Source organism: Crocodylus siamensis, chromosome 1 (assembly GCF_052110815.1).
Source record: "Crocodylus siamensis isolate JL-2025a chromosome 1, ASM5211081v1, whole genome shotgun sequence".
NCBI classification, from domain to species: Eukaryota; Metazoa; Chordata; order Crocodylia; family Crocodylidae; genus Crocodylus; species Crocodylus siamensis.
The window spans coordinates 249,635,335-249,652,959 of record NC_143395.1 but is presented as its reverse complement, the minus strand read 5'-3'; the positions used below and the strand labels follow the sequence as shown (position 1 = coordinate 249,652,959).

Sequence of the window (17,625 nt, the reverse complement as noted above, 5' to 3'; positions counted from 1 at the left end):
TGTTCTTGTTATGTAATAATTTCTGTATACCCTTTGATTAAGAGAAACCACAAAATTCAAACTAAGTTATCAAGAGAAATGGAAAACTATCATGATACATGGCTAAAAGCTACATTTTTTTTCTCTTCCTTGCATCCTTACTTTGAATTGAACAATCTAGTTATTAATAATATAAGAATGTAAGAACTGCCATTTACTGGGTTGGATCATAGGTCCATCACCATGCCCAGTATTCTGCGTCACACAGGGCATGTCTACATGTGCACTTTACTGTGTAGTAGACTATTATAATGTTCATTAAAGTGTCATGTAAAAAACTGACATTACACTAATGTGCAGTAAAATAGGTTACTGTATATTAAGCATCACTAAAAAAGCATGCAAATGTCCTACTGCATATTAGCACAGCCTAATGCCCACATTGGAGGTACTAAATGTAATGCACATTAGAAAAGACTTATTAAAGCATGTGTAGATGTGCCCACAGTGCCAGACAGTGGATGCTGAAAGGAAGACTGAACTGGGTATAACCAGGGTTTCTTTTTCACTGTTCCTCTCTCACCTGCAGCCTCCAGGATTTAAGGTTTAGGAATGTCTGATTCAGAGGCTGTATCCCTAATTCCCATGCTCAATAGCTACTGAAGCACCTTTTCTCCAAGAATTTGTCCTGTTCCCTTTTGAATCTAGCTAAACTGTCAGTTTCCACAACATCTGGTGTCAATGAGTTCCACACTTTAATTACACACCGGGAATATCTAAACATGCACTGAAGCAGACCTGAATTTAATGTGCATTAGCTTAATGCACATTAAGCAGGTTTAGGCAGGCGTCTACATGTACAGGCATTAAAGGAAATTAATGCTGTTTGTGTGGAATGACTTGTGACTCCAGTTAGTCCCAAGTTAGTGCACACGCACGCACACACACACACACACACACACATACACACAGAGTGTTAATGCACTTTAATACATCCAGACATTTGCTAATGCACTTTAACTATTTGTACCTAAATTTGATGCCTGCATTTACTGTTGCATTATAGCAGACTTTAAAACTTCTTATGCTTTATTTCTGTGAGAGGCAAGGACATTTTCTCTGTCACAGAATCTGAAAAGAACTTCTACAGATTTCTCTCAGGCAGTAGTTTGTACACAGTATAGTAGTATACAGTCATGGCTGTGTAGCTGGTCTGAAAGTTGATCCCATTATGAAAAAAATGATTTGATGTTTGGCAAAACTTTTGATATTGGTAAGACTTATCAGATTAAAGGTGGACTATCTTATTTCACTCTGGTAACTCTGGTTCCACCAGCTTACTGACACCCTTAAAGAACTCCAGTAGGTTGGTAAGTCACAGTCTCCCTTTGACAAAGGCATGTTAATTCCTCCCCAACAAGTCATATTCATCCATATGCTGAACAATTTTTTTTTTTAATTATTCTTTCTGACAGCTTTCCAGAAACACAAGTTAGGTTCACTGGCCTGTAGTTCAATCTAGAGACTATACCATATTAAAATATGGTAGTCACATTGGCAAAACTCCAGTCCCCTGGTACCAAGGCTGTTTTAAATGACAGGTTGCATTTTCAAACTGAACTCCTTCAGAACCCTAGGATGAATGCCATCAGGTCCTGGTGATTTGCTACTTTTTAGTTTATTAATTTCCTCTACAACCTCATCTACTGAAACCTCAATTTGGCTCAGGAGTAGATCTGGTAACAAAATTTCCCCTCATATCTTCCACAGTGCAGACAGATGCAAAAAACACATTTAGTTTCTCAGCAATAGCCATGTCATCCTTTAGCACCCCTTTACACTCTGATCACCCAAAAGTCCAAATGACTCCCTGGCAGGTCTTTAGCTTCTAATATATTTAAAGAAATTGTTATTGTTACCTTTTGTATCTTTAGCAAGTTTCTCCTCAAATTCTCTTATCTTGTCTTATTACAGATTCATATTGGCCTTGCCAGTGGTTATGCTCTTTTTAATTTTGTACATTAGAATCTGACTTCCATTTTTTTGAAAGAAGGCCTTTTTCTGCTTATTGCCTCTCCAATTCAGCCATTAAGCCATGCTGGTTTTCTTGTAATCTGCTTTCTTGTATTTATTGTTATTTGCAGTATGCATTTGCTTTGTGCCTCCAATCTAGTGCTAGTGTTCTTAAGCAATTGCCATGCTACCTGCAAGTTCTTCATTTCTTTAGGGCCCCCTTTTAACTTCTAGCTTCCTCATTTTGGTATAGTCTCCCTTTTTTAAGTTCAAGGTTACTGTGGTAGATTTTATTGTCTCCCTTCCCACATGGATGTCAAACCCAATTGTATTGTGGTCACTACTGCTGAATGGCTCAATAACACTTATCCTGTGCACTACTTATGACTAGGTCAAGAATGGCTTTTCCTCTTGTAGGTTCCAGGATTAACTACTCCAGGGACAGTCTTTTATAACATTAAGAAATTTGGTCTCTGTAATCCAGCCTGATCTTAGATTGACAATGTCTGTTTGTTAGTAGTTGAAGTTGCCTGTTTTTACTGCATTTTCTATTGTCACAGCCTCTCTCAATTCCCTTAGCATTTCAAGCTTGCTGTTTCCATCCGGGTCTGGGGGTCGACAATATATCCCCAGACGTACTTTTTCCATTGAAACCCGGGGTTTCTATCCACAAAGAGTCTATGGTACCTCTCTTATTGGTTTAAAAATCTACTGTATTTGATTCAATGCAGTTTTTCATGTAGAGCGCCACCCCTCCACCAGTGATACTATCGACTGCCAAAAGTCTTCCTCCTATTTCTTCTTCTCTCCTAAAGCTTAGGAAGTAAATACACATTTTAAGGACAGGAACTTAAAATATGTTATTATACTACCATACATGGTGACAAAAGAAACACATATATCCATGTGCACTGCATGCCGTAGTTTAGTTCTGATACACTATGCCATTTATAATTTTCTAAAACTCCTTGATCAACAATCCTGAAGATGATGAAAATCTCACAAAATGTTTTTATTTTGCAATTTTAAACATACCACCTCCCTATTTTATGGTATTTCCACCTGTAGTCAAAATTATGAAGCGTAGTCTTCCAAATTTATAATCAGAGAAATATATAATTTTCTTTGAAAAAAGGCATAATATAACATTTCAACCCTACTTTCATAAAAAAATTAAAACAGTTTCACATTTTACCCCTTTCATACCTTTCACACTTCTACAAATTCTTTTCCAGTGCACTGGGCTTTCTGAGGGATGTTCTGTCAGAAAACCTGTAACCAGCTCTACACTTTGTTTTAAATTGTTAAAAGGTCAAGTTTTGATCCTTAGTTTGGCAAAGTTTTGAGTTTAATTTAAAACTTACCACCTTTAAAACTTGAATTTTTCTTGCCCCCAAAAGTGAGAATGTATTGTAATGCGTCATAGTATATTAATGATTTGGCAGGATTTTGAAACATTAAATGGCCAAAGGATTTTCAAAAAATTTGGAGGGGGAGGAAGCAGCACCAAAAAGTGGAAGTTTTATGATGTGTTAATTTGGGGTAATCAGAAGCTTTAATTGACAGTTATGCCATCTTAATTAGGACATTTCTGACAATAAGCATGATTCACCAAATAATTTTAAAATAAACAAATGAGCCATTGTATTATGTCATAATTATAGTTCTGCTAAAATATTGAAGGTAAAGAGATAATCTAGAACATAATTCTTCAATCTCTGTGTGTGTATGAGAGAGAGAGAGATTTAGAGTGTGGGAAGTTTTACTATAGGGTAGATTTGGAGCACATGCATGATACACAAACTTATTTCATAGTAAATCACTCAAATACAGGGTAAATTTAGTCCTGGAAAAGTGTGTAATAACTTTACTACTCCCCTAGTCTTTTTCATTCTGAGGGAGCCATTTACTCTGCAAACCACTCTCACCATTTTATGGCTGGACAGGCACTGAAAAAGGATCTGTTGTAGGCAGTCAGCTTGAGAGAGCTAATCCTGCTTTCAGCTTTTATTACAAAGTAAATTTACTACAAAGTATAATTTAAAGTACATTTACTCTCAAACAATCATACTATATGTCTGCACCCACATTTATGTATTGGCCAAATTTGTGATCTGGCAACCTGTAGATAGCTGGAAACTAGTCAACCTCCTCACATCATTGCAGGGATGCTCTAACCCAGGAGTTTTCAACCTTTTTGGGTCAGTGTACCCCCAGCAGATGGTAGAGTCCTCTGGTGGCCAGATGGATGGGGGGAGTGGAAGGGGGGAGCCCACAGCCGATCGGTGAGCATGCTGGCGGCACTGGAAGTGGTGGTGGCAGTGCCCGCTGCCGAGTACCCCCTGAGGCCATCCCAAGTACCCCCTGGGGTACATGTACCCCTGGTTGAAAACCCCTGCTCTAACCTATAGTACCTGCTAACAACACCTAATGATATGTATGTCTGTTAGGGACTACTGGACTCTAACAGCACTCTGACACCCATGCCAGTAGATTCCTCTGCTGCTTATGGAGTTTTATAGATATTTTATGCCTTTAAAGTAATGCAGAAGGTTGACTAAGATTTGATTCCATCTGCCTAGCATCTTGACCATGTATATTTCATAAAAAAGATATTTACTGTAGCATTAATCAATCATTTATTATATAAGATTCTATAATTATGTTTTGAAACATATGTAATGAAGACTAATGGGAATGTAAAATTTTACCAAGTAGTTCAAACTCAATAATTAATCATCAGATTTAAAAATGGCATGCTATAGTCCTTTTATTATTTCTCAATTAAATGCATATTTAATACATATTTTAATATTCAAAACTAGAGAATCATGTCAATTTGCTTTTACAAGATTATAAGGACTCAAAAGCACATACTGTCTGAAGATATGGTCCCTGGTGTTGTAATGATGGGTCATACTAACAAAGACTTAACTCATATTGATATTCTTTTAACAAAACATTATTAAAAATATCTAGTTCTCTTATTGCAGACTCACTTTGAACTCCATGGGAGCGCACTATTTTCCAGGTCTCTGAAGTCACTTCTTTTACATCTACTTGGTAATGATGAATGGGGACACCTCCATGTGAGTCTGGCTTATTGAAAGACACCTTGGCAGTAGTCTGTGACAACTCTAGAATTTTCACTCCATAGGGACTGGACGGCACATCTAGAAAAAAACAAACAAACTTCAGTTTTATGAGCACTAGTTATTAAATAATCCACAGCTAGTATTTGGAAATCTCTCTCAAATCACCTACATGTTCAAGAAAAAAATAGGCTATAAAATATTTCATGCAGATGATTTCAGGACACTTCTTTTTTTATTTGAGTTTATAGTAAGTCCCATAATATGAAACCAGAAGGAAAAGAAACACATTTTCGTATATAGGCAATTAAACAATACTCAAATTGTGTTAAGAGCATAATTCCATTACATCAACTACAGATATAAGAAACAGTTGTCTCACTAGGTAATTCGGATTTGAAAGTCTCCAAAATTAAATTTAAGAGTCTACAGGCATCCAAGTTTTGACAGAAAATTTGGCAAAAATTTGCCTAGAGCTCTATTGAATATGCCCAGAACTGCCATCACTTTAATAGGGCTGACTGCCTTACTACCCAGCTCACATGTAAGTCACTCTGGAATAGAGAAACCAGTCATCTCCACATACAAGTCCCCTGAGAGGTCCAGTAAGTAAGCATACTTCTTGCATGTCTGCCTTATATATATATATATATATATGTGCAGGACACACTGACTGCAGTAAGTATAGCAGGGAATAGAGAGTCATGGGTTTTATTAAAAAATATGACCAGACGAGGAAGAAAAGGTGGTCACCAGTAGTCAGAACACTTGCACTGGAAACAACTGAGGAGACACAATCTGACAGGATTCAAACTATCAAGCAATAGTGGGACAGGTCTAATATAAAAAATGAGAATGGTGCATTCCAGAACACTTGCAGGGGGAAACCCTGAGAGAAGTGGATGCAGATCTGCTCAGGAAGGAGAGATTACCATTGCTAAGTGAAATAAACACTGGTCTATTCCCTTTAATGGTCAGTAGTGCATCCCATTCCTCCCTCTTTTACCACCACTTCGTTGTCCTTGCTGCTTCAGGAATCAGGGGAGCTCCAGAGTCACTCCTGCTCTATTCCTAACAGGGCTTCATGGAGTGGCTCTACAGAGAGCCAGATTTGGCTGGAGACAGTGGCAGTGGACAAGTTCTTTCTCCCTGCCTATCCCCTCTAGGTGCTCCTCCAGCAAGGACAGGGTAACCCATTCACCATGGGCACCACGATTGTTGTCACTGGCCAGATCTGGCTTTTCATGCAGCCACTTCCTGTAGCTCCAGTCTGAGTGGGACATAAACCTCTGGAAGAGCGGCAGGCGGATGTCCCTGCACCCAGAGGCATGAGTAAAGAGGGTGATGGGGGAATGGAAGGGCAGGAGAGAGGAGATGCTGCCAAGAACCGAAGGGAAGGGAGGGGCTGCTGAAAGCGGCGGGGTCAGGATTCTTATGTGCTTTGGGGACTGAAAAGTCCTGGCAGTTGTTCCTGTGGCATAGTCTGCCTTATATATATATATATATATATATATATATATGTGCACAGGATACATTATGATACACATGGCACATTGAAGAAAACATCCCAGGCATAGACAGGAATGTCCTACATCTTTTCCTCCTGGACAGCTGAGTGCAATTGTTTTGATATGTATATCATGCTCAGTTCCTTTTCAGTACTGAACAAATACATTCTTGGTAAAAACTAGTAAAATATTGTCCAGAATAAATGACAACATGCCAAAATGTTTAAAAGGAACCTACTTATGAAAGTGTGAAACCCACTTGAACAGTTACACATAATAGTATATTAAATGCACATCCTGTAAAGAATGCCACTCACAATTTAGAAACTTATCAGCATGACAAAGCAAATTTTACGCAGTTTTATATATGCATACAGTGAGTCATGTGATATATATAGGACAAAAAACAAATGTCACTAGCCACAATTAAAAACAGCTGCTTTATTTTCCCTTGAATAAAATAATTTAAGATATCTACTATTTCTTTCACATTGTATAAATATATTCCTTTTCTGCAATGGAAAGCAAAGAGACCGAACATCAGTACACTGAGTCTAGTATGAACTCCAGTACAATCTTGGAGTTATGCAAAGAATATTAATTAGATCCTATAACGGGCTGATTATTATATCCTGGATCCAGATAAACTTTAAGCATGTACTTAACTTTAAACATCTAAGTTCTTCAGTAGGACTACTCACTTGGGATCTGACCCTGAAATGCTAAAACCAAAGGAAGTTTTGTCATAGGGTACATAGTTGGGGGAGGGAGGCAAATCTTAGACCAGGTTTTGCCAGTCTGTGGGTACAGAATTTCTGTTGTGTTATGGGTATAGACCAGTTTCTGATCACTTACACTGGTAAAAGTGTGATGTTTGTATCTGGGCCAAAAGAGAAAGCTCATGAAATAAGCCAAACACACCAACATTTTGACAGAATTTAGCATACAGTTTATTGGGCCTTTATGAAAGAATAAGATGAGAAATCAGGTTCAGAAATGTGAATAATGACTTCTTTATTTTTTCTTTTATTTATTGTTTAGTTATTATTTTCCTAGTTTGACTTCAGTGACATTAAATAAAAGTGACTCCTAACTTCCACCATTATAAATGAAAGAAGAGTATTGACTGTGAAATTATAACTGGTAAAACTTATAAATATAAAGTACATTTTGTGTTTGGATAACCAAGAGCTACAGATAAACCAGTTATAGTCAAGCTTAACTACAGTTAAATGTAACTTACTTAAGGGTAAATTAAATGTTACACTTAAACTATGCTAACGGCACTTAAAATGTGAGCATCTACACATGAAAGCTCGTTAACTCATGCTAGGAGTTATGCCAGTTCAGGTAAGGGCTAACTCTGGGCTGTGTTATCCAGATTGTGTTAGGACAGGGGCGGGGAATTATTTTGGGTGGAGGGCCGCTTACTGAGTTTTGGCAAGCCATTGGGAGCCACATGACAGGCAGCTGCAGACAAATAAATATTTATTTTCTAAATTTTTTAGGGGCCGCGTGGACCGGATAGAACGGCTTGGTGGACCGCATCTGGCCTGTGGGCCACATTTTGCCCACCCCTGTGTTAGGATAATTTCCATCTTCTCCATGGAGCAAAAATGAGAAACTTGCAGTCCAGGGTGCACTGCTCTTAGTCCTGTCCCCCACCTCCTTCTCCATGGACAAACTTTCTACCCTCCCAAACTCTTCTGCCTAGGAACTGCTTGGGGGCAGGCTGGTCTCTGCTAGTGCCAGGAGAGGAAATGCATTGATGGGAACTTCACACTTGAGAGGTGGAAGTATGGAGGCTGGGGCCTCCCTCCACAGGCCCCAACATTCCCATCCTGGGGTGAGGTGTTTTGGTGGGGGAGCTTTTGGGGAGCCCTCCACCAACCCCTGCTGACCTCACCTGAGGCTCCCCAGTACAATTTTAGGCCCCCAGTCTTCTCTGGAGAGGGTTACACCTTTTGCTTGGAGGTAGGCAAAAGCCATGGAAAATTTCAGTTTATGTCAGTTCCTTGAGGTTAACTGAAATCTTCCTAAACTGCTTGTCCCATTTCTCCCAAAAGCTGCCAGTTCTCCCTTGGGTGCTGTAGCTTTCTGGGGTTTAGCATGAAGGTAACATGAAGCTGTGGGGAGCCATGCTTCCCCACTCCCTATAGCTTCATTCACTGTGTCTCCCAGTTCTATGCTTCCACCACTGAAACCCTTCTCTCCCATGCCTCTCTCACTCAGAGCAGGAACAGAGCCCAGGGGCACCTCAAGACATGTATCGTTTGGGTCCCCAGGGACAAGTAGCAGCAGTGCACCTTGCACCACAGCTACTTGTCCCTGGGGAATGCCCAGACTACACATGCTTTGGCATGTCAAGTTACCCCAGGGGCAGTAGGGGAGGCTGGAGTCAGCACTATGATGGCCCCAGAAGCCTTACCCAGTGTCCTGGGGGCCTTACAGGGCTGCAGCAATGGTGATCCTATTGGGCAGAGCTTGGCTGGCAGCTACAGCATGACTCTGAGCATCCTGACTCTGCTTTTCAGCAGCACACGCTGCCTAAGCATGCATTGTTTTGTTTTGTTTTTTCTTATATTTTTTTTTGATCCCTAGAAGGGTGAACCGACTAATTCATTTGGACTTTAATACTTATTGCCATTCCAGGGAGCAAGGCATAGGTATGGCATAAGAGCAGGGCCATGCAGACTCCAGATATGTAACAGTTATTTTCATAATCCTTTCAATCTTCATGAGGAAAGTGCATGTAACTAGGTTAGATCATACTCTGCATAAAACTACCCTACCCTACCCTACCCTACCCGACGCCAAGGTCAGATTTACAAAAAGATTGAGTAGATTGCTGGTGAGAACCTACCCGTATTCCAAATTTTTCGTCAGATTTAAGCAACCCTACTAAGACTTACCTGTGTATCTCAAGTGCCTACCTTAATTACTGCTTACCCCTGACTCTAGTGCCTGGTCTGACTTCTGATCAGCTTCTTCAGTTTCCTGACTCCGGTGTGGAACTTTTTCTCCTGACCTTCAAATTTAATTTTGGCCCAAACTACTGCTCCATTTGAACCATATTTTGGACTACCCATGGCCTAGTTATACCCTGGTCTTACTGCCCTGCATTCAATCGGCTTTGTGTTGCTAAACAGTGAATTAATTAAAAAGAAAAAAATGTCTATCTATCATGACATTCGCATTAACCTCCTTTGTTTTAAACAAAATTTGACTCACATCTTAAAACTTTAAGCTTACTCATAGCAATATGAGATTTCATTAAATTTTGTGAAATTTTTTTTAAATAGTAAAAATTTAAGAAAAAGGTAGTATGTGTATTTAATAATTAAAGTGTTTTTCTCTGCATATTGAGATTTCACATAAGATTATGACTAAACTAGTTTTGGGCAAATCTAGGAATGTCTGTGCTCACCTCAGGCTCTGAAAGCCATTGGGACAATCTGCCAAGCTCACCTGGCTTGCCAAGCCTAAGCCTGTCACAGGAGAAAAAACAATGTTTTAGTAGACTTCTTTATTACAAAATGTGGTTGTGATATAAAATTACTTATAAATAGAGGGGAAAATATTCAAAAATTAATCCAGTTCTGCGTTCTTAAAGATGTTCATATAGCAGTTCAAATGCTCAAGCAATGAAAAGGGGAAGATAACAACAGTCTGATATTGTCAGGAGTTGAGCATCTTATTTGAGGTATTCAGCAACTACAAATCATACGAATTTCAGAGGGAACTGAGAGTCCTAACTTTCTTTCAAGAAGCTGTGGGCACCTTGGAGGATCAAATCTGAAATTGGATGAGATGCTCAAACTGTTCTTGTGACTTACATACTGATTCAATAGCTCTTGTATAACTAGGGTGAACAGGCACACTTCTCCTGTAATAAGTAAGCTATTATTGCAAACAGAATCCTTGTTTAGAAGAGGATTTTTTCTGTCATCAATAAATTTAATCTTTAAAGGATAGCAGCCAAAAGAAAATGGCATTGTGCCATACAAGCACTTTTCAAGTTACAGTAAACAGAAATAAAATAATATTGTCTGCCCTGCTAGAAAACAAAGCAAAGCAAAGCAAAGCAAAAAAACCCCAAACCCCCAAAACCCCAACAAACAAACAACCCCTGCAACATAACTCCCTTAGAATAATACATGAAGTCAGTGATTTCTGAAGAACTGAAGCAGAAATTAATTCAGTAAACTAATATATACTGTATTTGGGTGATTTACTTTATGAAACTACTATATACTACTACTGAATAATAATATGTTTGGCATATACGTTATTCAAGTATTCTGTGTTTCAACGTTAGTACTTACAATTACAACTAGATAGTGGTGAAAACCCTGGCTGTATTAAAGAAAAGCCTAAGAACCTTAATAATGTCAGGATTTGACCTACAAGGAGTAAAATTAAAAGGATAATCTTAAATCAACCAAAAGTAAAGCCACCTGAATAGTAAAAGTAGGAACAATCCAGCAGTCAACTGTTAGAATTATGAGATATGAGAATACTTAATGGGTTTCTAGGGTTTTGACTGCCCCTCCTAGCCTTAAAGCTTATCCTTCTGCAGGTGTGTCTACATGAGGTATTTACTGTGCAGTTGACTAATTAGCTGTGCAGTAAAAGCATCTTTACATAGAGGTGGGGAGGCACCTTAAATAAAGTGGTTCTTGGGAGCTGCTCCAATTAAAGCACCTGCAACGTCTTGTGTATTCAATGCCCCACACTACAAAATGGATCAGGGGTGCTTTAAGTAAAGCTCGTTCGAGTCTGCTCTGTGTAGTTAAATTCATGCAAAGTTTCTGTACAGAGAGAACCAAAGACTGTAAAGTGTTTGAAGCAAGGACAGTTTTTTACCATGTGTTTCTACAGGTTTTACTACAGTGGAACCCTGATATGATTTAGTACAGTGGATCCCTGATATGATTGGAACCTGTGGAAACTACTGCAATGCAGATTCTGCATAACTATTATAGATAATTATATTAATAGCACAGTAACTAACTGACACTAGGAGACATTGGATTTCCAATATTAAGTTTGTGTTTGATCATATTTCAGTATTTTGTTTTGGCAATATATAATATCAATGTCAGTAGTATCTTGATATAAGGATGATAAGTCTTCTAGTAGATAGGGGAGTAATCAGTAAGTCTGTAGATGACTGAGGAGGTTGATCTGAGATCTGCATATCTGACTACAGATGTGTCAAATAGTTTCAGAAGAAGAGTAGATCCTTGTTACATTAGGTCACAGCTCTCCCTTTGCCTCTCTCACCTCCATAGATGAGATGCTTCTCTCACCTCCATAGTTTGCTTTGTCATAGAACCACTGGGCTGAGTTCAGTGCTTGAGTCTCCCAAATATTGATGTTAATATCACATTTCTTCATCTTGGTCTTCTAGGTGTCATTGGATCTCTTCTTTTGCCCACCTCTACAGCAGTGACCATAAATAAATTGGGAGTATAGGATCTGTTTTGGGAGCAGATTGTCAGACATCCTAATGACATGTCCTGTCCAGTGGAGCTGGTGCCATATAAACATTGCTTCAATGCCAGTGGTGTCTGTCTGAGTCAGAATGCTGCCATTCATTTTTCTGTCCTTCCAGTTAATATGGAGGATTTTCCAGAGATAGATTAAAGGAGAATATAGCTGGGAAGATTTGGTTTGCACCCTTATGATGATCACCGAAGACACAATTTTGGAGACTTCCAAAAGCAACACTGATAGATGTTATCCAGTGTTGAAAATCATTGCCTGTGTCTATGTTTTGGGAAAGTTGCCTACCCAGGTAGGGGAAATGTTCAACATTCTCCAAGGATTGTCCTCTAAATGCATGAAGGAGCAGCTGGTTGATTTGGGTTGGGTTGGTAAAGTATCTTGGTTTTTGAAAAGTTGACAGTGACTCCAAGCATTTCGTACACAGCAGAGAAGCAGTCAACAATGACCTGGAGCTCAGTAACGGAAGTATTGGTTATTTTGTATTTGAAATGTAACCAGTTGATAATCAAGAGATTCCCATCCATGCTATATTGGATGCTAAATCCAGATAGAAGTCTGTCAGCTATGAAATGTGAACTAGCTGTAATATATCTGGAGATGAGTGTTGGTGCAATCACACATCCCTGCTTGCCTCTGGGTTTGGTAGTGAAGGCATTTGTTTCAGATCCATTGCTTAGGATAGCTGCTGTCATGCCATTCAGAAGAAGTCTAATAATGGTAACACATTTTGGCAGACATCCAAATCTCATTAAGTGCCTTTCTGTTGATTGAATCAAAGGCTTTAGTTAGGTCACTGAGGTCCATATAAACAACTCAGTATTTCTTGAAATGCTTCTGCACCTGTCTAGCAAAAATAGGTATGGTACCTTTTACCTGTGTGAAACCACACTGGGATTTGGGTAGAATTTTCTTAGTGAAGAAAGTGAGTCTACTGAAGAGAATGCAGGTGAGGCTCTTCCAAGCTATGGATAGGAGTGCAATACCATGATAACTGCTAAAATTCAATACATCTCCTTGTTTAAATATGGTAATGATTCTGGCATATCTCAAATCACTGGGAATCTGAATTGGTAAGATAACTTTTTTCCATCTTGCTTATACATTTCATTTGATATTCTACCAGGGCCACATTTTGTTGCTCTTCATCTATTTAACAGCTTTCAAGACTTCTTAAGTAGATGGATCTGCAAGGTAGTCCTTAGTGGTATTTTGTGGAATGGCTTTTATGGTGTGGTCTTTGATATTAGAGTCTCAGTTCAGAAGGTCCTGAAAGTGCTCCTGCTACCAAGAACTGTTGACAGATCTGTCTTTAAGGAGGTTTTTTTTGTATACTTGGACTTCAGAGGGATGACTTCTTGTGTGTTTGAACCAACTAAGCATGTCATAGCTGTTGAAAAACTCTTAAATCTCATTCGCTTTGTCATCCCACCACTTGTTCTTTCACTCTTGAATTTTCCTCTGGGTCTTGGTGTTAATACGGTAATATGTCTTCCTGCTGCTTGTAATTGATATAATTCTGCCAAGCTTTGAAGGTTCTCCTTTTACTGTCAATGAGAACTTGCATTTCTCTATCATTCTCACTGAACCAGTCTTGCGGTATCTTTGTGGAAAAGCCTAGAGATTCTTTACAGGCCTCATGGATGCCTTTCAATATATAAATAGGCTGAATAAAGCATTTCTAAATCGGCTAATTTATCATTCTCCAAATATTATATACCAAGAAATAGAACTTGAGGTACTATGATTTGCACAGAACTTTGACACAGTTCTTTTGCAGAAAAAGTACGGATCAAGTTAAGTGCAGAATTGATTGAAAACATGTTAAACAATATGTTGCCACAGAAAAAAGATGCTAATCCATTTGAAAAATTGACATCAGTTTCATATACGATATAGCTGGATTAAAAGGAGGAAATAAATCACTGATAAGTATATACCATTTGCATGCTATTTCCCTTGCAAATACTTCTGCTTAGATTCAATTTACTGTACAGCATTTCAATATGGCTTTCATGTGAGAACATAATACATAACAAATACACAATGCATACAAACAATACATTCATAATCATAATGGTAATAAACTCTTCTAGCTAACATCTTAAAGCTGATACTAAGGGTAATTCTTCATAAAATTAGTTTAAAAAAATCAAGCCAATTTCCACTGCTTACATACGTGGCAGAATTACTTGTAGCCAACACAGCATTTAGAGCTGAAGCAGCAGCAAATGAATTTGGAGAGAGGGTAGTTATTGTGCATTACGTTTAGTACTTGCATAACCAAGTACTAAATCAATGTGCAGTAATTGGTGCTACTGTGTAGTAGTGCTGGCACACAGCTTTTAGTAACGCTAACTGCGCAGTAGCCTAATAATACTGTGCTGTAGCATATTAGCACAGATTTTGTGCTGCACACTACTGTGTAGTAGCCTAATTCTACTGACCAATTAAAGTCCCATGTAGAAGCACTCAGAGAAGCTTACAATAATCCTTGCACAGAATCTCTGGCTTTTAGTGATATTGCTTTGGGAGTTTAGACCATAGACAATGCATAAGTGTTGACAGTTGGGGGGCACAACTCCATGCCATTGCCACCACCCCCACCGCTGCTGGGCACTGGCTCCAGCTGGGCTGCAGCCCCACACCCCACCATTGGCAGAGAAATTTGGGGGAGGCACATGCCCCCTGTGCTTCCCTTCCATGTCAGCTATGGTTTGGACCACCATTTCAGGTAGCATATGCTGGTATAGCTTCACTGGCTTCCAATTTAAACCAAATGAGACTGTTTCTGAGTGTGGTTATAATACAAGGAATCACTCTTTATTACAAGGACAATATCACAGAGCAACACAAAGACATGACTCCTTTTAATGTAGTTTCCTATTTTTCTTTTTCTCCCACCTTGAATGCTGGGAAGGAGAGAGAAGGTAGTTTCTATTCTCATTCACTTTTTAATTCCTGGGCTCAGGGAGCTGGATTTCAAAAGCAAATGTTCTGTGTTTCACAGGGATGGGGAAGTGGTTGTGATAGCTGCCATTTGTACTACTCCTGAGACCTCAGGAAGCCTCATGTGAATCAAACAATACATCTGAGATCAGGAAAGAGCACCCGCATGCTTCCCCACTACTTGATTCCTCCTGAGGACCCCACTTTGGGAAAGGTATGGAGGACAGAAGCTTCTGCTCCCTGCCAGCTTAGGGAATATACTGGGAGCTTTCCTACATTGCTCCCTCTGCAAACAGAGGGATGCTCCCCACCTATTCCCAAGATCCTGGTCTGGAAAAGGCATGGGGAGCGTCCCAGACATTTTCACCACTAGAAATGAATGCTGGTTTGTGGCCTTAGTCTACTAGAGACACAGTCAGACCTGGTAAGACTGTTGAATCAAACAGAAGTGCTTGGTCTGACCCTTGATATTGTGAAGACTTTGATGGAATTTACTCAGACTATTCAAGACAGTAAGGTCTACATCCACTAGGTAGCTTTGACAAGATAATGCCTCTAATATTTATAAAATGTGGCTCATAAATCAAAGAAAAACACAAAATAATGGCTATTTACCACCTATTATAACCAGTAGTGTCTTCCTACAGGTGTAATTTTCATTTGTTTGTTTTTCCATTTTTAATCCAAATAGAACAAATTACAGAAAAGCAAGTTATTTATTCTCCTCAGGCTCAATGTTGTGTGCATAAAACACATACAATTTTCAGGAAGGATTGCAGGACGGTACCCTATATTTAGGATAACCATATGGGAAAATGGGAAATCCAGGATACTCTCCACCACCACTTTCCCAAATCAATGACACTGCTGGAGGCAGAGGCAGGGGCAGGGTGGAGAGGCGCACACCAGGCAGAAGCAGTGCCTGCACACTCACCTGTCTGCCACGCCAAGCTGCTTTGTGCTTTTTGCCTGCCTGCCGGACTGCACCCCATACCCGTGCAATTTCCAGGATACTCATTTTAATTCTCATCAGCTGGCCAGGACCAGCATCCAAAATCCTGGACTGTCCCAGTTAAACTGGGATGTATAGTCACCCTACCTATATTGTTTATTTTGAAATAAAGTAGATATTTCTTATTCTGCTGCAGGATTATCAGCAGAAAATGATGAAACATGTTTTTAATGAAAAATACTATTATTTGAATTACACAACAGAGATAATTTCCAAGGCCAATACAAATTTTTAACCTTTAGTTTTCAGCACATTTCCTAATCCATAGGTCTGTAATACATATGAATCCTAATAATACCCTGAGTAAAGTATTTCTTTTGGAGTAATGTACAGTACACTACTGGAGGAAACACTCTATGAGGAAACAGTGGAAGCAAGGGGCCATCACCAGGGAGAATTACACCTCCGTTGCTCAGGACTGCAGGGATGCTGTTAGGAAGGCCAAGGCACAGAAGGAGCTAGGGCTAGCAACCAGCATTAAGGATAATAAAAAGTCCTTCTTCAAATACATAGGAAATAAGAAGAAGGTACCAGATAACATGGGGCCCCTACAGATTAGGCTTGGCAATCTGGTGGTAGCGGCAAACACAACAGCTGACCTCTTTAACAAATTCTTTGCCTCCATATTGCTGAACAAGGACAGGGATTGCACTAGAATTGCAGATGGACCCAGGGGAGGCACTGCCATGCCTAGGGTCAGGGAAAACCTGGCTTGGGAACTTTTGGAGGGGCTGGACATTTAAATCAGTACGTCCAGATGCTCCTCACCTAAAGGTGCTGAGGGAACTGGCAGGGGTTATATCAGGGCCCCATACACAGCTCTGTAAGCGCTCGTGGGGCACTGGCCAGGTACCAGAGGATTGGAAAATGGCCAATGTGGTCAGCATTTACAAGAAGGGGAGAAAGGAAGACCCTGGCAATTATACTCCAGCCAGTGTTACCTCAGTCCTTGGGAAGACCTTTGAGAAAATTAACAAAGAGCACATCTGCAAGGGCCCAGTAGGGGAGGTAATGCTCAGGGGGAACCAAAATGGGTTCACCGAGGGCAGGGCCTGCCTGACTAACCTGGTTTCTTTTTATGATCAGGTCACAAAGTCCCTGGATGAAGGTGTCAGGGTGGATGTCATTTTCCTGGACTTTAAGAAGGCCTTTGACACTCTCTCCCATCACATTCTTTTAAAAAACCTAGGTGACTGCAGCACTGATGTCTAGTCAGATGTGTGGCAAATTGGCTAGATGGTCGCACCCTGAGAGTGGTGGTGGATGGGTCATTTTCGACCTAGAGGACTGTGGGGTCCTGGGACCTGTACTGTTCAACATCTTTATCAGCTATCTGGATGTGGGTGTGGAATGAACTCTGTCCAAATTCGCTGATGACACCAAGTTGTGGGGCGAGGTGGGCACGATGAAGGGGAGGGACAGAATCCATCAAGATCTAGACAGGTTACAGGGGTGGGCAGATGAGAATAGAATGAAATTCACCGCAGACAAGTGCAAGGTGCTTTATCTAGGGAGAAGGAACCAGCAACACACCTATAAGGTGGGGAACACCCTTCTTGTCAAC

The 17,625-nt window shown here is 39.9% G+C and overlaps 1 protein-coding gene across 1 annotated transcript in view; it reads right to left on the bottom strand.

Moving 5' to 3' along the window:
* Positions 1-17,625, bottom strand: part of NCAM2 (neural cell adhesion molecule 2) — a 535,968-nt gene that overhangs the window by 121,824 nt on the left and 396,519 nt on the right. The window contains exon 12 of the mRNA XM_090060216.1: positions 4,992-5,165. Within this exon, the coding sequence (XP_089916342.1) occupies positions 4,992-5,165 (174 nt within the window). The remainder of the gene's footprint in view (positions 1-4,991; positions 5,166-17,625) is intronic.